The sequence below is a fragment of the Oncorhynchus masou genome, chromosome 15 (genome assembly GCF_036934945.1).
Source record: "Oncorhynchus masou masou isolate Uvic2021 chromosome 15, UVic_Omas_1.1, whole genome shotgun sequence".
NCBI classification, from domain to species: Eukaryota; Metazoa; Chordata; class Actinopteri; order Salmoniformes; family Salmonidae; genus Oncorhynchus; species Oncorhynchus masou.
Window position 1 is genome coordinate 58,983,880 of NC_088226.1, and position 27,241 is coordinate 59,011,120.

General features: G+C 42.9%; 2 protein-coding genes across 9 annotated transcripts in view; one reads left to right on the plus strand and one right to left on the minus strand.

Annotated features, from left to right (window-relative positions):
• Positions 1-316: 316 nt before the first annotated feature.
• Positions 317-13,383, minus strand: LOC135556549 (pseudouridylate synthase 7 homolog). 7 transcript variants are annotated; one of them, XR_010458005.1, is made up of 18 exons: positions 13,318-13,383; positions 11,827-12,171; positions 11,633-11,717; positions 10,500-10,610; positions 10,210-10,354; positions 9,425-9,442; positions 8,776-8,887; positions 8,594-8,671; positions 7,828-7,956; positions 7,552-7,677; positions 7,210-7,271; positions 6,921-7,081; positions 6,521-6,647; positions 6,163-6,264; positions 5,816-5,945; positions 4,341-4,432; positions 3,010-4,147; positions 317-2,961 (listed from the first exon to the last, which is right to left on the minus strand). XR_010458005.1 is itself a non-coding variant. In XM_064989844.1 (17 exons), the coding sequence occupies exons 2-17, from the start codon at positions 12,159-12,161 to the stop codon at positions 4,011-4,013; spliced, it is 1,950 nt and encodes a 649-aa protein (XP_064845916.1). In that variant the 5' UTR covers positions 12,162-12,171; positions 13,318-13,383; the 3' UTR covers positions 2,968-4,010. The 7 variants fall into 7 exon arrangements, 3 of the variants coding, with proteins under 3 accessions (XP_064845916.1, XP_064845917.1, XP_064845918.1); XR_010458006.1 differs by lacking the exon at positions 317-2,961 and having other exon boundaries at positions 2,968-3,489; positions 3,538-4,147; XR_010458008.1 differs by lacking the exon at positions 317-2,961 and having other exon boundaries at positions 2,968-3,377; positions 3,426-4,147.
• Positions 13,384-14,986: 1,603 nt separating this feature from the next.
• Positions 14,987-27,241, plus strand: part of LOC135556550 (SRSF protein kinase 2-like) — a 93,190-nt gene continuing 80,935 nt past the window's right edge. For both annotated transcript variants that reach the window (XM_064989847.1, XM_064989848.1), the window contains exons 1-2: positions 14,987-15,073; positions 15,294-15,360. In XM_064989847.1, coding sequence (XP_064845919.1) covers positions 15,058-15,073; positions 15,294-15,360 — 83 coding nt within the window. In that variant the 5' untranslated portion in view covers positions 14,987-15,057. The remainder of the gene's footprint in view (positions 15,074-15,293; positions 15,361-27,241) is intronic.

Below are 27,241 nucleotides of genomic sequence, written 5' to 3' on the forward strand. Positions count from 1 at the left end.
GCCGTTGACAGACTGTGGTGTCTTAGGGGTCTGATAGGGAGGAGGGAGAGAATACCAACTACCAGATACTGTTAACTGCCATACATGAAGTCCATGACACCTCGAGGGGCATTGTAAATATAACAGTTGAGGGCTAATCTCTTAATATAAATCAAGGACCATTTTGGAAACAAGTGTTTAATTATGAATTGTAAGTGCTATCCTCTGAGAATACATTGTACATGCTGTTGTTTGTCTTTTACCCCCAAAATTATATTAACCTATTATTATTGTTGTGGAAAATGTAATCCAAAGATTAAGGCAGAGACTATTCAATTGTATAATAACTTTAATCAAGCAACTGCAGGGGAGGGAGATCTGATTTCACAGGGAAGAACTCAAGAGTAAATGGTTCCATGTCCCTTATATAGTGGGAGGTGATAACACAATCATTATTTACGCAAGTTATTTTATACAAGCAACAGTTCCAGAACACAATGGCCTTGTGTTAGAGTGCAGACACACCAGAAGTCGACGCAAGGCATAACATCACAGTGCAACACAGAACATATCCCTTGAAAAGTTACAACAGCTCACCCCACATTCTGTCCCTGTCCCTTCAGACCCACCTGACCAGAGCCATACCGTTCCTCACTTTCCCAGTCATCACACTGTCCACCAGTGGTAGATGTTCTACAGTTGACCAAGATAGCTGACACCTTAGCTAACCTCTGCTTGTCAGTTTCAGTCGTGTTTTTTTTTAAAATATATTGTTTTGTTGTTTTTACCCTGACTGCACTACACATATCTCAATTGGGACAATACAGATAATTATAGATAGCCCATTTCATCTCACCGGTTAGAAGTAGACTTATCCATACTGCAGTGTGCATAGAATAACATAATGTACAATAAAGTATGGAGAATCACAGGAGTTTGTAGCAGGTCATCTGCTCATAAATCAAAGCAGTTCCAGATATCTTTCAACAGAGTTGTAAGGACTTCAATGCCAGAAGGACGGGAACACAACATTAAAGCAAAGTTGTAAGGACTTCAATGCCAGAAGGACTGGAACACACATTAAAGCAGAGTTGTAAGGACTTCAATGCCAGAAGGACGGGAACACAACATTAAAGCAAAGTTGTAAGGACTTCAATGCCAGAAGGACGGGAACACAACATTAAAGCAAAGTTGAGGGAATGTAAATAGCTGTACCTGTAATACACGCTGCCGAGCAATACAACTTTAGATTGGATTTAGAGGAACACATTTGTGTATTTATTAGAGATGTTTGTGTCACCTGACCACAGGACAGTTTTGATTGGTTTTCATACCAAGGAACGTGGACATTTACACATTTTGAATTTTGTTAATGAAATTGAATAATAATGTGTGACGTGCAGATGTTGAGTTTTTAATTTAAAAAAAAAGTAAAAGTCAAAACTTCTCCCCCTTGTGGTATGAGTTGGTATAATATCTTACTTGGGCCATGTAAAAAAAGAAAATATGGTGGTCACTCACAAGGTTACACCAGTCCTGCTAGGGGGATATGGAAGAAAATCACACGACCACAGATTCAAATATATAAACAAATCTGAAGTGCTCCGTTAGAGAGAATTGTTTTCAGAGCATGACATAACAGAAAATTAAGTAAAACTGCATGAGATCCTTCTCAGTATACCAGGGTAACTGGCTGGTGACTGGATCCTGTCAAACACAGATTGGAGCCATGGCACTGATAGCAGGCAATCACTACAATAACTACTGCCAGCTGGCAAGAGCCACCCTGCCAGACGGTAAGCTCCACAGCACCTGCCATGACCAGCAGCAACCGGGGCATTGGCTCAGTGCCGACTAGAACCCAAAACTGATCTATCATTGCCAAGATGCATCTTTACTGCCACCAACCAGAAATAAGTGCCCCCAAAGCACAACACTACTATACATGACAATGTCTATTGAATAAAAGTGTTTTAGTCAAGCAACATTAGTTTTATGACAGTAGATGCTCCCATTGTTTGACGATGGAACTGCAATTCATAGGACCGATCTTCTTGGGCTGAATAGTTACTATCGGCATCATGATATTCTGAAAGTGGCACAGGTTGGAACAGAATGCTGTATCTCAAATGTCTGATGAAACAAACCTTCTCCAACAGTCTTCTCTCAACATTTTAATTCTCGCTCTGTAAAAGAAAAAAGAGCTCATTTCAAAAAACAAAACAAAACATTTTAGTTTAAAAAAGCAAATGATAATTCCGTACAATCAGAGACAGTTCATTGTAGTCCTGTGGGAAGTAGCAGGGGCGTTCAAGTTTTTTTTAAATCTGTCTTTGGGGAAGTGGGTGACAGAGTTGAGGTGGTGGCCCTTAAAGAGGAAATCTTTCTACCAGAGTTCCAAAGAATAGATATTGCGATAGATTGTTATCGTATCAATTCAGGCAAAACATAGAACACTACGATTAGAACAGTAACGTGCACCACTGTTTAGTATTACTACTAGTTTGTTGTAGCCATCACCCATATTAGCTACTGTTATGGTAGTGAATGGTATCAGCAAAATGCTGCATGCAAAAGTGTCTGTATCGATCATTTTAGGTTCATCATCCCAGCCTTACCCCAGAACAGCCCCATGGGTTACTGAGAAACTCCTAGACGTCACCTGTATCATCCCAGCCCTACCTCAGAACAGCCCCATGGGTTACTGAGAAACTCCTAGACGTCACCTGTATCATCCCAGCCCTACCTCAGAACAGCCCCATGGGTTACTGAGAAACTCCTAGACGTCACCTGTATCATCCCAGCCCTACCTCAGAACAGCCCCATGGGTTACTGAGAAACTCCTAGACGTCACCTGTATCATCCCAGCCCTACCTCAGAACAGCCCCATGGGTTACTGAGAAACTCCTAGACGTCACCTGTATCATCCCAGCCCTACCTCAGAACAGCCCCATGGGTTACTGAGAAACTCCTAGACGTCACCTGCATCATCCCAGCCCCATGGGTTACTGAGAAACTCCTAGACGTCACCTGTATCATCCCAGCCCTACCTCAGAACAGCCCCATGGGTTACTGAGAAACTCCTAGACGTCACCTGTATCATCCCAGCCCTACCTCAGAACAGCCCCATGGGTTACTGAGAAACTCCTAGACGTCACCTGTATCATCCCAGCCCTACCTCAGAACAGCCCCATGGGTTACTGAGAAACTCCTAGACGTCACCTGTATCATCCCAGCCCCATGGGTTACTGAGAAACTCCTAGACGTCACCTGTATCATCCCAGCCCTACCTCAGAACAGCCCCATGGGTTACTGAGAAACTCCTAGACGTCACCTGTATCATCCCAGCCCTACCTCAGAACAGCCCCATGGGTTACTGAGAAACTCCTAGACGTCACCTGTATCATCCCAGCCCCATGGGTTACTGAGAAACTCCTAGACGTCACCTGTATCATCCCAGCCCTACCTCAGAACAGCCCCATGGGTTACTGAGAAACTCCTAGACGTCACCTGTATCATCCCAGCCCCACGGGTTACTGAGAAACTCCTAGACGTCACCTGTAAGTGCTTAGGCAGCACATCACTTATTTCAAAATCATATCTCTGAACCCCACCAGTGCAGGAACGCTTTAAAACCTCCTGATAAAAAAAGGAAATAACAACAGAGATGTTGCTCTTGGTTGTGTGGGTGGCTCTGATGATTTCCATCATCACTATGACACACCTTGAGGAATGACTTTTGGCTTGGCAGAGTACCAAACACACTCCCACAGTATACAGATACTCGCACATAGAGTATGGACTGCTCTGCAGCCTGTAAAAACAGCCCAGTAGTCTAGGCCTATATGTAGTTCAAGGGCCTATTGAGGAGAAAGTAACAATACAGAAGGTTCAGATAGAAATGTATCGCATAGACAAGATATGATCGTCATATCGAATAGGGGAATCGTGGCAGCTCTATTCATGAAATTTCTATCTGCAACGTTCGACATCGCTGGATACAGCTCAGTAAAATGTTGTTCCGTGTTGTGTTAGTTGAGCCAGATGGTGTTGAGCTGGGTCTGGTTCTTGATGCTGGTGTCCATCTTGAGCACCTCTCTGATGGCCATGGTGGCATAGGTGGAGGGAGGCAGAGAGAACTCCATCCTCAAAGCCCTGTACTTCCCCTCTGGAGGTGGGAGGAAGAGAAGAGAGGAGGGATGATGAAGAAAAAAAAGAGTGAGGCAGAAACTTCACCAGAAAGAGGGCTGTCAAGAATTCTTTGTTTTTCTCTAACCACTTAAAAATGGGGGTACACATACACAAGCCAAGTTGAGGAGGAACACAAGTGATCAATGTACAGCAAAATGAAGCTAGAACACCTTTGTTGAAGACCGGAGGAGGTTGGTCTTCTAGTTTCTCCACATCAGTGTGAACCAGAGAGATACGAGGGTCATCATAGTTAATCACCTCCCTACACAAGGAGACGATACAAGAAATACAACTCAACATCGTAGCTGAAGAAATTGAGGACAGATTATCAAAAAATGTATTTGAAGTGAATTTAACAAAAGCCTCAATAATTATTAGGTGGGTGCTTATATTTGTCCAGTATCACACATGTATAAGTCTGTATTATATACATGTAAATTGGACATGTGTTTTTTGCATATCCCAACTCAGTGGCGACCTAGGAGCAATTAGGGTTAAGTTCCTTGCTCAAGGGCACATTGAAAACTGTCACCTTGTTGGCTCGGCAACCTTTCAGTTACTGGCCCAACGCTCTAACCACCAAGCTACCTGTTGCCCTAATAAATAAATAAAACACATGGTACCAGTCAAAAGTTGACACCTACTCATTCCAGGGTTTTTCTTTATTATCTACATTGTATCTACATTGTAGAATAAAAGTCAAGACATGAAAACTATGAAATAACACACACGAATCATGCAGTAAGCAAAAAAGTGTTAAATCAAAATATATTTTACATTAGAGATTCTTCCCTCTCAACCAGCTTCATGAGGTAGTCACCTGGAATGCATTTCAATTAACAGGTGTGCCTTGTTCATTTGTGGAATCAGTTGAGTCAATCAGAACAGCTCAAATAAGTAAAGAAAAACAGTCCATTATTTTAATGGAAAATGTCAAGAAAGTTTCTTCAAGTGCCATCACAAAAACCATCAAGTGCTATGATGAAACTGGCTCTGAATAAAGACCGCCACAGGAAAGGAAGACCGAGTTACCTCTGCTGCAGAGGATAAGGTCATTAGAGATTGCAGCCCAAATAAATGCTTCAGAGTTCAGATGACCTGGCCTCCACAATCACACATAATCAATCCAATTGAGATGGTTTGGGATGAGTTGGACCGCAAAGTGAAGAAAAAGCAGCCAACAAGCACTCAGCATATATGGGAACTCCTTCAAGACTCTTGGAAAAGCAGTCCAGGTAAACCAGGTTGAGAGAATGCCAAGTGTGTGCAAAGCTGTCATCAAGGCGAAGGGTGGCTACTTTGAAGAATCTCAAATATATTTTGATTCGTTTAACACTTTTTTTGGTTACTACATGATTCCATATGTGTTTCATAGTTTTGATGACTTCACCATTATTCTACAATGTATAAAATAATAAAAAATAAAGAAAACCCTTGAATAAGTAGGTGTACAAACTTTTGACTGGTACTGCATATCACACTCACGCACAATTTTTATTAAATAAAGAAATCCTCGGCTCCTTTTTATGTCTTTGGAATGTGTAACGACATTTTGCATAATACTATTAGATAGCTCTTTACTAGTTAGCTATGACAGAAAATTGTTCTATTACTTGATACCGAGGTGATAGTGAGCGTTACAGACCAGCTGACGTCACTGGGTTTGATGAGGATGCGTCGGTAGGCCCCGGCCAGAGAGTAGTCCCTCACCCTGTGTCTCATGTTGTCAATGTCCAGGTTATCTGCACTCAGCTTCTCCCTGTAGCCCTTCCCCACTGTTACAGAACAGGAGGAAAGAGCACAATCAAATCTGAAACACACACCTCACCCACATATCTAAATAGAATCGTATACTCCAGAGATATAGTAGTCCAGGGATTGAAATTCTTCTCCTCCTCTGCTTCGACCCCCACAAACAACAGGCATCAGAACAGCAGTTGTGTGGGAACTGTGCCCTGACATGGAGGATAGGAGGATGCAGGGCTCTCTTACCGTGGTGAGTGGGGTAGATGACATCAAACCCTGGTAGGGGCATCACCACTTCCTGAATAGAGTGGGTCTCTGCCTCGGCTGCAGACAGCACGAACGCAGTGCCTGGAGATAGAGGGCGAATAGGATGTGCACATTAGTTGGTTTGAGCCCCTACATAGAATAAACACTAACTCAGTCCAGCCTAGCAGGTGGTCTTGAAGCCCTCTGTTCTACGTGGATTATCACACTTGAGAGCCATCTGTGAGACAGGCACTCTGGGCTATGTGCTCGTCCACCACAGAAGATTTAACAAAGGATTTAAAACTCAGTTGTCCCCAAATACACCCACACGAAGGCGCACAAGACAGATAGGACCCACCTCCTCTGAGCACGAGGTCTCCCTCCACAGCCTTCAGCCCGAAGGCCTCAATGCGTCTGCTGACCATGGTGTTCCACATAAAACTCTGGTAGCTGTGGATGTACATCAGCCGGTTGTTACGAGGGATCTAGAAGATGAGGGCCAACACAGGGAGTTAACCCACCGTAAGTAAACCTGACGAAAACAGACTGAATGAATCAAACAAATCAACAGTGGACCCGTGCGGCCAAGTTTGTTTCTCATCTTTTACAACATTTAATAACATACAATCCATTGGAAACACACGTACATGTAAATCATGTACATGATGTTTGGAAAGTGTGTGCAAGTCACCCATCACTTCCCGATTAGTCATAACAGTGCATTTGCCAATTAGTTTGTAAAAGCTGGCTCAGCTCACCATGGCAAATGCAGTGATGATGTTCTTCTTGCCGTACATAGAGAGGCCTCGGAGCAGCTGTCCCTCCACACAGCATTTCACAGGTAGCTTCTTAAGCGCTGCCTCTGGGTCCTGGGACTGGGCCCACTCCTCACGACACTTCACTAGGTAGCCTTTCTCCGCTGCAGAGAAAGGTCACGGCAAATTAAGTCGATCACATGATCTTGCGATAATGCTTTGGCCATCTGGTAGCTGACATTACATGAAAAGCATTCAAAACCAAGTCAAATGAAGGAGAGTGGCTGTTTACCTCCAGGGCGAGGCTTCAGGATCAGATCTATCACTTCATTCCAGTTGTCTTGCAGGATGGCTCTGGTCCAGACACAACAACAGTCAAATCACCTATCCCCTGCCTACCCCATACCCGTGGGCCAGTAACACCATGCACAGAGTAGTCATGTTATTGCCTGCTGACCCTATACCCTATGTATGTCACAGGAGGCTGTTGAAGGGAGGTCGGCTCATAATAAATGGCTGGAATGGTAATGTTTGATACCATTCCACATATTTCATACCAGCCATTACTATGAGCCCGTCCTACCCAATTAAGGTGCCATCAGCCACTGGCGTACGTGTGTGTGTCTGTCCTTACTTGCCAACCTGGTGTGTGGGCACGGCAGTGGTGCCAAAGCGCTGCATGCCGTAGTAGTTGATAAAGCCTGTCTCTCTGAGGGAGGTCATGGCCTGCTGGACCTGGTCATCTGTCCCGGTGATGTTCCTGTGGGAGACAACCAGCCAGTAACAAAACAGTAACAGTGAGCAGATTAAAAGTTGTTGCTATTTGAATAAATGCGGATTGGGGAGTAGTTATAGTTACAAAGAATGTTATAGCAAAGACAGACATCACACACAGCTAGTATCCACTGACCTGATGACCACAGTGAAATGATTTCCCCGTAGTTCCCCCAGTTTCAGAGGGTGTTTCTTGTAGCAGAAGTTTCCCAGCTTGAAGTTATTGAGGCACTTGTTAAGGTGAAACAGTCTTTCTGCTGTGACCCTGAAGTCACAGGCAACATAAAGGCCCAGTGCAGTCAAAAACAGGATTTTCACGTGTTCTATATACAATTCCACACAAGGAGGCTAGAATAATAGTGTGAAAATTATGATAATGCTTTTTAGTGTAAAAGGTGTTTGAAAAGAGTGCCTGAAATTTCTGCTTGTTTTGCGTGGATGGAGTTTTGGCCAGCATGGCGACAATCACCAGTCAGTATAAGTTCATAGACCAATAAGATCGATTTCAGGTTAAATACCCCTACAATTAGGCCCCTCACTCAGACCACTCCCAGACAGCCCTAGTAAAATTCTTGCTTTTTTTGTCAAAAAAAAATATATATATATAAATATCTAAACAACCTTTTAATTGAAAACAATCACAGTAAGGGCTCTCCACAGCGATTTCATAGTCAAATAGAGCTAGAGCTCCGTTTGTGCCGGGTTCCCAAAATCCTGCATCACAAAAGTATGTAGAACTACGTAGACAAACCTCCGTTGGATCTGTTGCAATTCCATCGCATAGAGGATGTAGAGCCCTTAATGTACTTAATTGTTACCCAGAAATGGCTGCGTTTGACTTAATTAATAAGAACATAATTACATGCTTGTGTGTTTGATGAGTGGCAGGCCACCACACTCACTTAAGAACTGCAATCTCCTGCACAGTGACGGCTCTCTTGTCCTTGGTCCCCATGTAAGAGAACACATTAGGCCTCATCCTAGAGAAAAGCAGACGCACAATGTCAGTCAGGAGTTGTACAGTTTAGAAGTTTTTCTTACACATCTTATGAGAAATGCTATGAAAAAAAAACAAGTGTTCTACCTGAGGAACTTGGACAGCACGTTGATGGCCTCCATGGTGTCCTTGTTCTCTTTGTAAAGGACAAAGTGGCAGAAGGCCCCACGGCTCTTAGGCCAGGAGTGTTTCCTGGGGGCTGTCCAGGGACACAGAAGGAGTAAGTCGTGGAGACACAGGCAGAGGATCAGATATCTAACACCTTCTGTCACCAGAGAATACATCCTCATCAGTGTTCAGACCTTTGATAAGATACTGAAACTACCTGGCGCTTTCATCTTTTTGGGTGGAAGCAGCTTCGTTTACAGGCCCCAACACATACAGCATTAACCACCTCTCTAACAAATGTCGGGAGCATCCTGCATGTCCCAAGATGTCAGAATAATTTAAATGCTGCACTTGAACACTCATTCCCCATTGCTCTAAAGTATAAACTAACCAACTGAGGTTTTGTTCCCTTAGCCTGAACAATAAGATAACAGTTCATCACACCCTGAAAATAGTCATGACTATTTATTTACCATAAAGACAATCGTGCAAGACTGATGATGCCATGACAGATAAGGAGCTGATATTTAATCAGATGTGAGGCAAGCAACATTTAGACTAGTCTCCTGAAACCTTTAAATTGCATATACCTCTCTTTTTCTGAACAGTGTGGACAAGGATTTCTTACCTGCAGCGATTTTGACCTCTGTCCACACAGAGAAGAGCAAAAGGAATAGAATATAAACGATAAAAGACTGTTACTAAAATAAGTTTATGGACTTTTAGGCAGACAGACCGACAGGTGTGGCGAACCAGCATGCAGTTTTGGGAGTGCTGTTGTGTCAAACCATTTCTGTGCAGCAAGTCGTGTGCCACAGGCATGACAAAGCAATTATTTGATGACAACCATGCGGTGCTTTTTGCACAAGCTACTGAATTCACAGGAAATTATTGATGTGAATAATGTCAATGTCTTAACTGATCTCAAAATAGGCCAGTCAAGGAGATTCTGCTGATTTGTTGGGCCTAAAAGTCAAGATCCATGTGCCCTCTCACAGGCCATGGGCCTGGTCAGGATCTTCATGCAGTATCATCATGCAGGTTTGTTGTGTTGACATTACACATGCACCTGTTCATTCATGCAGCCTGCATTTTTTTATCCCATACGCTAGCCAACCCAGTATTTTTTATTTGATTTAACTAGGCAGTAGCTACTCGGCTCAGACAGAACCACATGCAGTGAGAACCAAAGAGGCCAAGCTGAACAAGGACATGCAGCACAACCCTTTCCAACCATAACTTTCCTCATTCTGAAATGTAAACTCTTTATTGAAGCAAGAGACACAAACTTGAGAGCGACTTGATTCTGTTCTATGACAGATGTTACAGAGATTTCACCCTGCGAAAATAAACCAGAGAGATACAAACCCAAAAAAGGTCCATTACACCCATCTCCCATTCTCTTGTCTCTACCTGCGAGTGCTTTCTGCCCGGCTGCGTGGTAGGCCACGATGAACTTCTTTCCCTCCCGCTCCTCTGTCTTGGTCTCCAGTCCAGGGTACAGGGTCTTGACAGCTTTGTGGACCAGGGTCCGATTCTCTTTGGTGTCATCCGCCATCTGTGTTCAACCATAAGCAACTGGTCACCTTTCAAGATAGGTGAACTATTCAACGTTATATAAGCCCACTGGTCAAGGTGGATAACAAACTACTACTAAATTCTCAGACTTAATTAATGGGTTTTTAGAAAGTCAGCGTATTCACCTCTATGGACACGTTGCCCTCTTTTTTCTTGAAGAGCTGCAGCTGCTCAAGTTCGTGTTTCTGCTCCTCTGTGAAAACCTCAGACCCTGGCTGCTCTGCCACACTGGCTTCCTAGCACAATACAAACCCAACATCAGTTTAAAGATGGAATCCACAGTTGGGGAAGCAGGACTAACTGGTCACTCCAGGTGGCCACACACATCTCTCCAAAGTGTGCACAGTTGTCCCTAAGCAATTTTACGATTGGAAGAAGAATCTTCAACTATAAGGTACTTTTTGGAGCTCTCTTAGCTGTGCTGCTGAGGAACTAGAGCAAGCACACTTGTAGTTTTGTTTGGAACACAACCTGCATCCCTGAAATCACAACTACTGTTGTTGTTTTAGCAATCCAAAAGCGGCCCATTATAAATTGCAATCTGAGTCAGGTGGCCATGATATCTAAGCTTGTTCTCTTGCCAACGTGACTAGCTAAGTTATAAAATATGATCTTACACAAGGCAATTTGGTGCAGCTAGGAAGAAGTCATGAGTGCATTCAGGTGCGTGTGCTTTCTTCACAATATAACATATGCTCGTGTTCAGAACTACCCAGGGTATGACGACAATTCCTCTTGTAAATTGACATCAAACATAGAAATCATAAATATTGTCACTGTATATGACCTGAATTTTGAAGTGAGATGGGACTGGAACTCACGGGTGTTTGGCTTGCTTGTCAAGGACGTATTTACTATAATCCTTAACATCTCATCTTTCAAAATACACAGAGTCCTCTTAATTTACAGCATTTCTCTTACTTAGACAAAACATTTTCTAAAGTTACCTAATTACCAGGAGGGATGAGGTCAACTTCTTGTTGTGCGCGGTGCTCAAATTCACAACAGCTGTCAGTCAAAACCCATACAGCACTGTGAAGTGCAGAGGAATAGCTTTGACGTCACGTATAGCATGTTACTGTACAGCCACGACGTTCCAATTTAGGTGCTTATTAGTGCTCAAATCTTCCATTTCAATCACGTATATACGGGTTTGAGTATAAAGGGCTACGGAGTCAAGCTTTAACTTCAGGAATGATAATGTTTCACTCTAAACTGCAAGCCGAAAGACAATTCTACTGATACATTGTTAGCTCACCTCAGCCTCCTCAGGAACCGAGAGATCATCCAACTGCACCGTCTTGCCTTCTTTGTTGACCTCATGTACGACAAAGTCAGAGTACCTAAATAAAGAGTATTAGATTTTCTGTCATAGTGAAACGCACACAGCAACACATATACATCACGCCATGGATCAGATCACACTACAGCCTGACTGGAATCAGTACAAACCTCTCCTTGAGGATCCCAGAGAAGCCCTTGTGTTCACTGACAAATTTCAGAATCCCCACATCCAGCTCTGTGAGTCCATGCTTCATCATCTCTGCAAAAGCCTCTCCAGAACCTAACCCGGCCCCTTCTCCATCCTCCTCTTCCAGTGGCTCTGTCTCCTCCGCCTCTGGCTCTTCTGCCTCATCCTGGGCTGGCTTGTGAGAGTGTCCTCCTTTGTTCTCATCCTTCTGGACTCTGGGTCTCTTGGTGCTGTGGGCCACCTCATCCTCCAAGGCAGGGCAGGCCCTTTTCTCCCCCCCAGGGGCAGGGACCAGCATGGGCTCTGCATCCGCCATAGGACACAAGCTGAGGGTCAAGAGAAGATAACAAGGACATGTGAATGAATAGGTCAACATCCCCACCACTACTAGACACTTCTCTTACACTAATTATTGGTAGAATTGTGGCAAACACTGACTTAAAAATGATATATTTAACCTTTATTTAACTAGGCAAGTCACCTAAGAACAAATTCCTATTTACAATGACGGCCTACCAAAAGGCCTCCTACGTACTTACTGCGTAAGGAAGTCTTAAAGATAAAGTTGTGTATCTGGCAAATGCCAGGTACTCGGATGGTTGAAGTCAGTAATGGGGTGTATGGTACCTTAAAGCAATGTTTTATGGACATAAGGATGTAAACAAGACAGTATACAACAAATGCCACAGCCTCCAAACTGACAGACGGAGAAAAAGGGAGAATTGAGACTTATATAGTGCAACCTTTGTAATACTATTTATTAGGGCTGTCAAACGATAAATAAAACATAATCGAGTTAATTGCGTGTATGTGTGGCGCTGCATGAGGCATATGGTGGCCACACAAGCTACTGACTGGTTCTGATCCACGCTCCTACCTTTTTCCCCCAGGTAACGTTATCGATGACCTACAGATGCATATCTGTATTCCCAGTTATGTGGAATCCATAAATTAGCGACTAAATAACGGATTTCCCTACATAAACTGTAACTCAGTAAACTATTTGAAAATGTTGCATGTTGCATTTATTTTTGTTCCGTGTAACTTGTTAGTATCAATGTAAACATAACATGATAATTATTCTGGTTGGCTATAATCAAAGACAGTAAGTACTCTGTGCTAGCTAGCGGGGTTCCTTGCTGAAACAGTGTAACAACAACTTTTCACCCTGTGACTAGGATGTAAAGACATTGTTGGTACAGTTCCATCCAACTGTCGAATTGCAAATAAATGGCAGATGGTTAGGAGACGTGTTTAATTTCACATTTTTCTTTTGGCATCATCAACTGGCTAGGTAGTTTGGTTGCTAGCTAGCTAACGAGAGATATTAGCGCATAACAATAACCTAAGTCGTAACATGACTTGCTAAAGGCGCCAACACATGCTTAGCCATGGAAAAGCTATGCATCGTTACATGAATGCCAAATAAAATACTGACATAAACTGTTATTTAACTTTGAAATCTGATTTACCTACTAATTCAGTAGAGTACGCACAGCGAAGTACCCCAGTTGTCCTACACACGTGTGTGTGTGCGCTCGAATCCGGAAAAAGTAATGTATTGAAACCCGCCCATATCAACAGTTATTGGCTGAAGGACATGTCAATAAAAAAATATCCCGTGTCTTTAACGGTGGTGGTACTCGTTAAGCATGGCCCGGTAACCCGGGTGTATGGAGATTTACAATGGAGCTGTCTAAAATGAGAGGTCGGGGCCCACAGATAGCATATGATAGCGAAACAAGTAATTTAGCACGTGGAGTAATTACTAAGATTCTGTGTTTTCAAATACAAATGATTGATTTGATAACAACGCCATTATATGCATTCCTAATGAAAACTAGTTAAAAATTAAAACATATATTTTATGGAAAAGATATGTATGTTTCTGGAAGATGCACCATGCTGCCTTTTTCACAACCGAGCAGCGCAGATTACTGTTCGTTTTGAGGTCACTCACCCTTTTGCCCGTTTCCGTCACGGGACTGTTGCCCAGCATAATCGAATTCGCCGACTTGGATCAGAATTAGGGTTACATTGGCCAAACGCCACAGTGTTTCAATATAACGTTATCTTTCATTTATGAATAGCCTATGATTCAGCAGCCACATAGTGTTCAATACCGATTGTAGTTTATATACTTTATACTTCTAATAGTCTAGTAATAACTAGGCCTATAATAAGAAAATGCAGGCTAATCGCAGTTTGCCAATCGCAGGCAGGCAGGCCTAAAATGGAAATCTAAAAAATACAGATGTCTTTGAGAAATAGGCCTATTTGTAGGATAATTGTTGTTCTGGGTCAGAGAAAGTTATATATGTGATCCAGGGTGAGATAATAACGGATTATGTTTGCCATAATATGACCCACCAGCTATGGCTTGATCGGGTGACACAACAGATAACTAAATTGCAGATACTTTTTGAAACCCATTGACCTAACTTGCTAAATCTATTATTGGCCCATTAGAGACAGGCCTAGTCATTCCCCAGAATCCTAAACAGCTTGGAACATTGGATGGGATCCTAAAGAAGGAAACTTTGCCAGAACCAGCATGTCAATAACATGTCTTGAAAAAAATATAAAATAGGGTGTATAATTCAGCAGGAGGCTCTGTGTTATTCAGGGTTCCCTTTGCTCATGATACGCCCCAGTTAACCTACACTCTTAGAAAAAAAGGGTTCCAAAAGGGTTCTTCGGCTGTACCCTTTTTGGTTCCCGGTAGAATCCTTTTTGGTTCCAGTTAGAATTCTTTTGTTCCATGTAGAACACTATGTGGAAAGGGTTCTACTTGGAAACAAAAAAGGTTCTTCAAAGGGTTCTCCTATGGGGACAGCGGAATAACTATTTTAGGTTCTAGATAGAGGCCTACTGAGCTAACAGTGCTTTGGCGTGGGGGTAAATAGGGAAGCAGGCAGGGGAAATATTTTAATGTTCAAGACATCAGAGACATTAATAAAATGGGGATAGTCTAATGTTGACCGTTCTGGTTTTGGTTCTTTCAATTTAAGCGCTCCTTTTCGCGCTAACCTCAATTGTGACAGTTGTGCGCGGCCACGTAGCATAGAGCTCCAGTGCTTGAGCGCGCCTCCTCCTCCAAACGACAGAGGGAGTGCGCGTTCTCCAGAGAGAAGGCTGGAGACGAGAGAGCGTGAGATCTCGGCTGCTGCCGTTGAGCTGCCGCTGCTGCTGAAGGGAAGGAGGAAAACATCATGAGCTCCAGGAAAGGTATGAAAATCTTTTCTATTTTTCAAATATTCCGATTACGGGACAGCTTTTGTTGGTTTTGATAAGAGGTGGTAAAATTACGCGCGTGCGGGGGTTTCCAACCTTTTTGGTTAAGGATGCTTGGCCAGGCCAGCTAAAGCTCGAGACTGATGTGTTGTTCTTTCTCTCTGTCCCTTCTCGGTGATCGGACCTACTTCTACATTAATCTAATCTCTTCTAGTGATGGCAATCCAGGCCCGAAAGAGAAGGCCCAAGGGGAAAAAAGACAAAGCAGCCCACGGAAGGAGGTAAGCAGAGCGGTGTTCGGAATGGAGTGGAAGTGGTATTTGGTGGTGCTGTGCTCGTTTGTTATGTCTCTTGTGTCAGGTCGTGACAGCGGTTATTAAGCTTTCCATAGAACGTCTGCCAGCTAAGCTGTCATTGTTGGCAGTAGCTGGTTGAGTAGCTGGTGCGAAGGCAACATATGGGGGAAGAGTCTGTTTTGGGCAGGTATGGCAAAACGCACACATAGGCAGGCATATTGCGAGGGCGGTGGTGCAGGTGCTGGTAAGGGAACTCTGGTCCAGCTCGTCTGGGCGCTCCAACTGTGTGGTGTCGGAAGTTACCATTGGCAACGTCCCTCGGGCCCCCTTGTGTATGGATAGGTCGATGGATATCTCGTGCCTGGAATGGCTTTTTGACCAAGGAGGATATTAATGGCATGCTGGAGTTGTATATCGTAGGCCTAATTACATCGGCAATGACTGACTCTTTCTGTGAAAACCCAACATGTTGTTGGGTTGTTGGGATTACCCAAACATGGGTTAATTTAACCATCAGTTGGATATTTTTTTACTTTCATGCTGGTTGACCTAGCAGCTGGGTCTTTTTGAATGTAATCCTTAGGTTATTTTTCAGGAGGCGTGGCTTATCAGGGGTGTGGCTTTCAGAAAGCTCTTATTGACAACCTGTGAGAGTAAATGTAGTTGTTGTTCATCATGTTACATTTACATACTGCAAATCAACATTTTTTAAAATGTTTAGCATTTTACACATTCTTTTAGAATATAAAGATGATTTATTACCAGAGGTGTTGACTCGAGTATGACTTGGACTCTACAAGATAGAAAATAAAATCACTTGACTTTGACTCGGAGCCTCAAGACTCAGGCCTCGACTTTGACTTGAGACTGATGACTTGAAACTATCGGGCGAAAGCGGAGAAGGGAGGCGGGCCCTTCTCAAATCGAACAGTAATCTGTGCAACTCTGACATTTTGTCAACAAAGCAACATGGTGCATCTTTTCCATAAAAAACATGTTGTAATTTTCTAACTTGTTTTCATTGGGAAGGCAGATAAGGCGTTTTTATTAAAAGCAATCCCTTTTGCATGGGAAAACACAGAATCCTACTAATTACTACACGTGATTAATTACGTCACTTTGTTTATAGCCAACTTCACTGTGGGTTTTGAACTGGGCGCCTGGCTCACTCCTGGGATCCAGCCCGGTTCCAAATTGAATGCAATAAACTTTCAGCTGATGCAAAACACGCCTACACGGATTAATCAAACCCCCCCAAGGAGAAACTTTTGTGGGGTTGCTAGTGTGAAACAATGGGAAAAATAGAAACAATTCATACATATTTTAATAGGCTACATACAGAATAGCCTTTGCTTATTTGATCTGCATTGCACCAAATTCTTGTTTAAAAAAAACATCTAATCTGTGCTTCTCAACCAAAAAGTTTCGGTTCTTGACTGTTTACCAGTCATCAGCAATGATGCGCAAAGGCGGGCGCACATATACAGATTAGTGACCAGAAAGCGCTTGTTTAATTTTCTACAAGTTTGCATGTCAAAAATAGAGTAGCCTACCTAAATTGATATGATCCATTTAAAGTACAGTTTGGCAATCTGCTACAGATGCATCTTTGCTACAACAATCCGCTTGGTGTCATGCACTAGACTAGACTTAGTATGATGTGTTACGTTTGGTATGGTTAAATAAGACAGATGGTTACTTAAGGCAAAAACTAAATTAGGGTGGTTGGTCGGGGTGGGTGAGCATATAACACGAACACCTAGCAACCCAAAGGTTGTGATTTAGAATCTCAAAATGGACAACTTTAGCACTTCTTGCAACCCAAAGATTGTGACTTCAACTCTCATTACAGACAACTTTAGCATTTTAGCTAATTAGCAACTCTTCAACTACTTTGCAACTACTTAGCATGTTAGCTAACCCTTCCCTCTACCCTCAACTTATCCTTTTAGCTAACCCATCCCCTAACAATTGAACCTAACTCCTTAACTTAACCTTAACTCTAACCCTAAGACCTAACCTAGCTAACCTAGCCACCTAGCTAGAATTCGTAACATATCATACATTTAACAAATTCGCAATATATTGTACATTTTGCAAATTTGTAACCTATTGTACGTGTTGCAATTCAAAACATGATAATACGAATTGTAATTCATAACATATCATACTAAATGGAGTGTTTTGGTTTTACATACAGATTAATACGAAATGCTCTGAGACCAGGTTGCAACAATAGGCTACCTGGTGTTTTCATTGATCATTTACATATTTCAGCTAGGCCTAGTTTGGGTGGGTTACAATTCTATACCTCAGTGGTGGGTACTGGCTATATGTCTAAAGATAGCTGTAACATCACACTACCTTCAATACTTACGGGAGGAAGATGTATCTTTCAGGCAAATTAATTCTGATATTTGTGAGGAAGAAAAAGGTGACTGACAGATCGTGCTTTCCATCCGATCCTGCAACCTCTGCTGCACACAGGTAGGCCATATGATCCTGCTTGCTCTGGACTCCTGAGAAGTGACAATGTGACACGCTATCCCTAGTTGATATTGACTGCTAACATGAATGACTTTCAGATCAAAATTTCAGTTGTAAAACACAGTTTATTTCGGTATCTTGAGTTTTGAAAATAAATGTATCACTGTTTATGGCTGTAATGACAGGCTCCATTTGCACAGTGTTTATGCACACGTTGTTTGCCCTTGGAGCACGTGTGTGTGCAGGGGTCGGGACCACTCCTTTTTGGGGACTGAGCTAGAACAGATTGCTGATTTGATGTACAGCTATACGATCTGGTCATATCTCAATAACCCAGCACCAATAACCCACCATCAACAACCCAACCTTGCTCTTTTTAAATAAAACAACCCAACTAAGTGACCCAATGCCTGCAACCCAGCAGTTGGGTGAACCAAACAACCCAGTATTTTTTTTCTGTGCTAGGTTACTTCAGATGCAACTGAGACTGAAACCCTGAGCCTTGTTTGGGGGTTGTAAAAGAGATCTGACTGATGTGACTGGCTTCCTCTGCCTATTTGCAGTAATGACAGCACAGAGACAGATAAGCATCCCAAATGAATAAACTAGCTACTTTCGTCGGTTTAAAGGCACTATATGTGAATCACACCGGGGTCTGTGGCTGCTGGATGGCTGTTGGTGATGTAGCCTAACAGAGTGTGAGTGTTTGTGTAGACGAAGGACTTCTACTAGAGTGAGAATGATCTGGTTTGGGTGTGTGAATGCTGTCTATTGCATGGTGCGTGAGCCGGTTATGATGAAGTGCCTGTAGTTGGTATGCGCACGGCGGCACATTGGCCCTGTAAAGTGCATACGAATTGGTCTGGAGAGAGAGGAGCAGACTTCATGGCACAATGCTATTGGACCAAAGTCACCGGTGTAGTCACTGGCAACAATTATGTGACTCCATACCAAGGTTCCTTCCACACAGGTGCGCTGTGGAAGGGGCTTGAATCGCTGTTGCTTCAGGAAACATTCACCAAATGATTCTGCACGTCACTCACAAACATGTCGAATAGAAATGTATTGAAGCACTGTTTTTTTTCTTCTTCTTCTTGCCATTAATTGAATGATGTTAGAAATGTATCTTGTTATCATGCTGTTATAATTATGGATGCACGATATGTCGGTAAGCATATCGGAATCAGACGATATTAGATAAAAATGCCAACATCGGCATCGGCCCGATGTCTAGTTTAACGCCAATGTGCAAAACCGTTGTCATAGCTATGTAACGTAGGTAGATGAGGTAATGACGCCACAACAAATACTACATTACACATGCAACACAGCATTCCTAACCTAGCCCACAATGTCTGCTATGTGGATCTATTTTGAAGTTTCAAAGGAAGATAACAAAAAGGCCATATGAAACATTTGTACTGCTAGTATTTCCCGAGGAGGGGAGAGGGTGAAATCTTTCAATACCACAAACATAATTACTCATTTGAAAGTGCATCACCCCCAGACGTTCAGAGACTACTTAGAACAAAAGCAGAAAAATACTAAGGGCACACTTCCAGCAACTAAACATGTTCAAGTCGAGCAGTCATTCGAAAGGGTAAGAGCATTTCATCAAGACAACTCAAAGGCAAAATCCATTAACGCCAAGATAATGGAATTCATTGCCCTGGACAATCAACCGTTCTCTGTTGTGGATGATGTTGGCTTTGGCCGACTGGACGAGCACCTCGAGCCCCAGTACACTGTATCAAGTAGGCGCTATTTTTCAGATGTTGCCCTACCGAAGTTACACAGTATTGTTGAAATGTACCACCATGAGCTGCTTGCTATGGGTGTTACTGCTATTAGCTTCATGACTGACATTTGTACCAGAAATGTCATCCCCATGAGTATGCCGAGTCTGACAGCACAGTGGATCGATAGGATTTCGTACTGAAGGAAAGCCGCACTGCATGCTCAAGAATGTGCTGGTTCTCATACCGCTGTTGCCATTTCAATGGCATTTGAGAACATGTTTGAAACATGAACACACTCCTAGCACCATTCGAACAACTAACTCAAGAAATAAGCTCATCAACTGCGACTGCAGCAGACGTGATACCCTCGGTCATGGCATTGAAACGCCTGAAAGAAATAAGCTCATCAACAAAACTGCTGGGGTTAAAACTTGCAAAAGTACTCTAGTAGAGGCTGTGAACAAGCGATCTGGTGTCATTCTCTGAGCCGCTTTACGGAGTCGCCACCTTGCTCGATGCTAGGTACAAGGCCCGCTACTTCAAAGCAGACAAGAAACAGGGTTTACGTGAAATGTTACAGACAGCTGGACAAGATGGAAACGGACATACTGACAGTGCACACCGAGGAAGAGGACCCACGACAGAAGAGGCCACGGACAGACAGAGCTGAAACTTCACTGCTTGACATGTATGATGAAATCCTGGTTGAGAATGAAACGACTGAACAAATGAACAACAAAACAGCACAGCAAGTAAGTGAAAGAAACAGGTTTTGATTATGTTTTACTTGTAATGGGGACTTAAATGCCAACAAAATAACATTTTGGTCTGTGTGTGTGTGTGTTTCAACTATTTAACTGTATTAGAATGCTTAAAAGGCAGCTAAAATTTTAAATATCGGTTATCGGTATCGGTATTCTGTTTTTTTCGGGGGGGGGGGCAAGGAAAATATCGGATATCGGTATCGGCCAAAAATGTAATATCAGTGCATCCCTAGTTTTAATGTATCTATTAAAGTGTATCTATCAATTTCAGTTGATTTATATTGAGTCTATTGACATCATGTGTGACTTCATGAGTATTGACATTGCTCTGAAAGAGACCTTAAAAATGAACCTGTATCACACTCTATCTTGGCCTTTGCCACCTTTCAATGTCATAACTGTGTGTTTTGTTAAAGCTTGGCTGCTGCTGGGAACAATCTCTCTGCAGAGACATGCTTTGAGCCGGAGTGGAAACCACAACAAACAAACGCATGACATGTTCTCAGGTGACATCATAGCAATACTCAGGCAACAATTTGTCCTTCCTGTCCATACATTTTCTGTATGTGTGCATGTTTGTGCACATGCGCATTAGCGTATAAGCTTATCATGTGGGCCCACGTGTGAATGTTGTTTTGTGTATGGTAGGCCCCTCAGGAGGACTATGTCTACATGTCTGTCTACTGCTACAGACAGGAGGCTCATCAAGACCTATCTGAAACCAGAGGGCCAAAGCAGTAGTACCATTGACCCACATCACAGCCTCCTCTCCATTCATATGGAGAGAACTCTCTTCTGTTTGCACCCCCCAGCCCCTGGAGGGTTACGCCCACCCTATTTGGCTGACATCTGACCTGGCCACACCCTGCCATCAGAACAACACAGGGCCTGAGAAAGGAAGATCACAATAAAGCTGGGAAGAACAGAGGCTCCTTTCACTGATCCTCAGCAACAGCTACAGTGAAACAGAACAGAACAGGGCACGCACGCACGCACGCACGCACGCACACACACACACACACACACACACACACACACACACACACAGGAAGAGTGCTGCTGGGTGTGGTGCAGAGTGTGTGTGTGTGAGTCATGTCCATGTGTACATTTGTGTTAGGTTATGTAGATGGGATGGTTCTGAAATAGAGTATGTTCTGCAGACAGTCTGAATTGGACCTGAGTGCCTCATATTCTCTTCCATCTGTCTCATTCATGCTGCCTCTTGACAGATTAAGTTTGCTCACTGCCCTTTAAATGGTTTCTGGGGGCAGTTTTTTAGGCCTTGGCAGCCAGTTATTTCTACAAGACATAACTTGTGACTTGATATAATCTTTCATCTTTGATTTGTTTTATGGTCTATGTTATGAACAAGGTATTGACTGTGTGTGGGGGCGGAGGGAGAGAGGGATTTGTTCATCATCCTGACCAGAGGTTCACTTCTTTCTATCACAACATGCACTTTTCATCCAACTGTATTCAGTGGTTTACAGTCAGTTATTAACTAGTGATGTGATCCTATCACCAACTCATTCACACAGGCATACAGGAGGCTGCATGCTCACACTTATCCTGGCATGACTGCCTGGGCGACTGCCTGAATCAGTCATGGATCAACCTTTCCATGTCCAGCATCAATGCTGCCAGAATTATTACATGATGATTATACCTGTTTGTAGTTTGTTTTTGCACTTTATATGCATTATCAGATAGATTTGTAGGTTAACACACTGAGATGAATGATGGCTAAACCTCCCCAACTCTAAAGATATGGCTCGAGATGACTCAGTCATCTCAATTCTGAGTTTATGATTTCTGCTAGCATTAAACTCAGAACCACTAGAGAAGCCATACTCAACTGGTGGACAGTGGTCCAAAACGGGGTCAATACGGACCGCAGGTCCCGACTTAAAAAATCGTAGTTATTATAACCAGATTACGTGCCCAGGGGCCTCGACCGCCAGGGGTCCCCCATTTTCTTTTTGTTGAGTCACTCCAGTGTCATATGAACACCCATAAGACATGAAAAAATGGGTAGAAATGCAGGAAATTTGCTTTAAAAATGACTAAATGTTCTCAACGCCCCATGGCAAAATGTGTAGAATTGCAGCAACATTTTCTTTCTGCCAATAAGAGGGGTGTGAACAGTTTGGGGTTGCATGGGTTGCGTGTTGGCGGTTTGTTACTATGCCGATAAATTACAATATTCATCCAAACCTTTTCCACCTTTGCCACTCACAGTGCATTCTGAAAGTATTCAGACTCCTTTACTTTTTACACATTTTGTTAAGTTACAGCCTTTTTCTAAAAATGGATTAAAATGGGTACCAAAACATTTCTGCAGTATGGAAGGTCTCCAAGAACACAGTGGCCTCCAAAATTCTTAAATGGAAGAAGTTTGGAACCACCAAGACTCTTCCTAGAGCTGGCCTCACGGCCAAACTAAGCAATCGGGGGAGAAGGGCCGACGGTCACTCTGACAGAGCTCCAGAGGTCTTCTGTGGAGGTGGGAGAACCTTCCAGAAGGACAACCATCTCTGCAGCTCTCCACCAATCATGCCTTTATGGTAGAATGGCCAGACAAAATCCACTCCTCAGTAAAAGGCACATGACAGCCCGCTTGGAGTTTGCCAAAAGGAACCTAAAGGACTGTCAGACCATGAGAAATAAGATTCTCTGGTCTGATGATACCAAGATTGAACTATTTGGCCTGAATGCTAAGCGTCATGTCTGGAGGAAACCTGGCATAGTAGTGGCAGAATCATGCTGTCGGGATGTTTTTCAGCAAAAGATGAATGGAGCACAGAGTACAGTACAGAGAGATCCTTAATGAAAACCTGCTCTAGAGTGCTCAGGACCTCAGACTGGGGCGAAGGTTCACCCTGCAACAGGACAATGACCCTAAGCACACAGCCATACAACACAAGAGTGGCTTCGGGACAAGTCGCTGAATGTCCTTGAGTGGCCCAACCAGAGCCCGAACTTGAACCAGAATGAACATCTCTGGAGAGACCTGAAAATACCTGTGCAGTGACGTTCCCCTTCCAACCCGACAGAGCTTGAAAGGATCTGCAGAGACAAATGGGAGAAACTCCCCAAATAAAGGTGTGCCAAGCTTGTAGTGTCAAACCCTAGAGGACCTCGCTACCAAAAGTGCTTCAGCAAAGTACTGAGAAAAGGGTCTGAATACATATGTAAATGTTATATTTCAGTTTTAAATCTTTTATAAATTTGCAAACATTTCTAAAAAACTTTTTTTGCTTTGTCATTATGGGGTATTGTGTGTAAATTGATGGGAGAGAAAAACAACTATTTAATCCATTTTAGAATAAGGCTGTAACGTAAGAAAATGTGGAAAAATTCAAAGGGTCTGTAATACTCCGGATGTTGTGGGTATGGAGTCAAACGCAGGAGACAGAGTACAATGCTGTGCTCTTTAATTGCACCAACGCACCACAGGGTGCTCACAATAACAACGGCCCCAAAACACAGGGAATGAAAAATGACTACTGAAAAATGCACGACCAGGAACCAACACGTTCCTCTACTACAGAGCCAAAGGTTTACCAATGAATAATCCCGCACAACAACCAGGCGGGCCGGCTGTCTAATAAAGACAAACTAATCATCACAAACAGGTGCTACCAATAAACATACAAGGAGGGGGAGGAAAGACAATCAGTGGCAGCTAATAGGCCGGTGACGACGACCGCCGAACGCCACCCGACCGGGAAGGGAAACCACCCTCAGTCGGACTCGTGACAGGGTCTGAATACTTTCCGAATGCACTGTATAAACTGTGTGTGACCAGACCTTCTCAAATAGTGCTTGAGTACCCATGTGCCAGAGCTTCAATGACACTGCCATAATTCTGTGTATCACAGCGTTTGTGTTGTTAGTGATACTGTATCATAACTCCTATAAATATCCCAGCCTCAGTGCTGACAGTGTGTGTCGTATAATTCTGCTCCCTCCCTGTGTACTGCTGTAATGTAGATGCCTGTATGAGCCCAATGCAGTCTGATTGATGTTGCTACATCAACAGCATTGATTTTTGTCTTGTGTTTCGCCATTTGATGGAAGATGGGAGTAGGCTAGTGAACAGGACTGTGTGTGGTGCAGTGGAGTGAGGCTGCCAGGTAGCGTAATGTTCTCTGGAATTCAGACAAATGTTTTTTCTGCGGTAGCTGAATAATATTGCTCCAGCTTAAAACTCCCCCTCTTGGAGTTAAGTCAAAGTTATAAATAGGTATATATAATAATAATAAGCCATTTAGCAGACACTTTTATCCAAAGCAAACTACTCTCATACATTTTACATACAGGTGGTCCCAGAACCCACTATCCTGCCATTGCTAGGGAGATGCTCTACTAACTGAGCTACAGAGGACCATGGTACCTGACTACGTTGTGGTGGTTCTTCTATGGAAGTCAGAGGACTAGGTACAGGCTTCAACATTGTCTGAGCAGACCTCAGCACAACCGCTGACTTCATTAATTTAGTTGATTCCCATAGAGGATTAGTGATGATGAAGAGCCAATACTTTGGACCAGACCTTGTTGGTTGGTTCTGCTGACTGGACATCAGTGACCTGAAGCTTATATGCACTTGTTTACGGTTTGTTTGTGTAGATTGTCAATTTACATTGATAGCTATGAGGGCTGTGCCATATTGGCCTTATCAGTATATGTCCTTGGTCAGAGATGTATGGACTGAGTGTGTGTCAAAGGAAAGTGGATTCGAGTGTGAGTGAGCAAGAGGGGGAAGCTCAGGAGTTCGATCCCTGCTGGACAGATCTGCTCAGCCAATGCTGCTTCATCGATACTGTGGCCTGGCTGAATGGATCTGATATCCACAGCTCAGCAGAGTAGTTGGCCCATGTGATGTACTAGGCAGTACGCACTACCCTCTATAGCGCCTTGTGGTCAGAACCCAAGCGGTTGACTTACCAACTAGTGAGGCAGCCAGTCAAGATGCTTTCAAGGGTACAGCTGTATAACTTTTTGAGGATCTGAGGGCCAATGGCAAATCTTTTCAGTCTTCTGAGAGGAGGAGGCGTTGTTGTGCCTTCTTCACGACTGTCTCGGTGTGTGTGGACTAGAGGTTGACCGACTATGATTTTTCAACGGCGATACCGATTATTGGAGGACCAAAAAAATACGATACTGATTAATCAGATTATTTATATATATATATATATATATATATATATATATATATATATTTTGTAATAATGACAATTACAACAATACTGAATGTGAACACTTTTATTTTAACTTAACTTAATGCTGGAAAATACAGGAAAGTGCTGTTTGAATGAATGCTTATGAGCCTGCTGCTGCCTACCACCGCTCAGTCAGACTGCTCTATCAAATATCAAATCATAGACTTAATTATATTATAATAAACACACAGAAATACGAGCCTTAGGTCATTAATATGGTCAAATCCGGAAACTATCATTTCGAAAACAAAACGTTTATTCTTTCAGTGAAATACAGAACCGTTCCGTATTTTATCAAACGGGTGGCAACCCTAAGTCTAAATATTGCTGTTACATTGCACAACCTTCATAAAAACTCTCTTGGTAAATAGTATGGTCTGCAGCTTATCATGAGATATTCTAATTTAAGCAAGCAAAAACTCAAGACTTCCTTAACATTAGAGATCGTGCACCAGCTGTTTTTAACACGTTCCTCCCCGCTTTGTATATTATCCATGTCCTTGTTCAGCCACGACTCGATGTAACATCGGATATTACAGTTCTTCAGGTCCCGTTGATGTATAGTCTTGAAAAGAGCTTGTCCAGTTTGTTCTCTAGTCACTGTACGTTCGCCAATAGAATGGACGGTAGAGGCGGATTATTGGCTCGCCAACGTAAGTCTTGTCAGGATGCCGGCTCATATGCCTCTTTTGAGCCGTCGCTTTTCATTTTGAGTCTTGGGGATTGGGGTCTGGCCCGGAGTAAGCAGAACGCCCAGAGCTGCCAACTCGTTGAAATAGAAAGTATTATCAAAATCAAGGTTAGTGATCACTGTTCCGATATCCAAAAACAAATAAAGGCTGTTTGTGTTGAATTCACAGTCAGGAGCATGAGGCTAAAGCCAAGCCCATAATCCTCACACACCCACTCACTTCTGGGCTTGTTATGGTAACTCGGGATTATATTAAGTAGCCTACTCTGGTTGTCAACAGACACTTTCAAGACAATAAGACATTCTGAGGTGCCTCTGTCAAATATTACAGTTGTAATATAAAACCAGCTAAATCATAGGCCAATGCAGGCTGTGTCATGATATCTAGATCAGTTGTTATTACCGTTTAGCTCACACTGATGAGTGTATAACGATTGGGTAGGCTATATGAAAGCAATCTACTAATATGGAGGAATCCTCTGTTTTCGTATATGCAGTGGACAGAATAGCTAAGATATCTCTCACAGGGAGAATGGTTTATTTGAATTTGATAAGGCGACATCATATTGATGCTAAGGTCTCAGTGTGTGACAACGTCTTCCTGAAGGTTCTCCTCAGGTAGGACACAGAGAAAGAGTAGTACTGATTGAATGGAGGCTAATTGAATGTGGATTGTGGAACTGCACCACCAGTGGAATAAGCACCAGGAGTGTTTTAGGTAGGGCTCTGGGTATTCATGTCTAGAGTCCAGACTAGGCTCGTCTACACTGGGCTCGAAGTGATGTTGAGTTGATTTAGACATGATTATTTTGAGCATTTTAACAGGGGTTCTTTTGCTTATATATCTTTATACTCGATATTAATGATGGTTAACTGTGGGTAAGTAGGTTAACCCATTTTGGTTGCTGATTATAAGGATCCACAGATTACTGCCAAATCCACAAAACAAGTCTGACCCATATT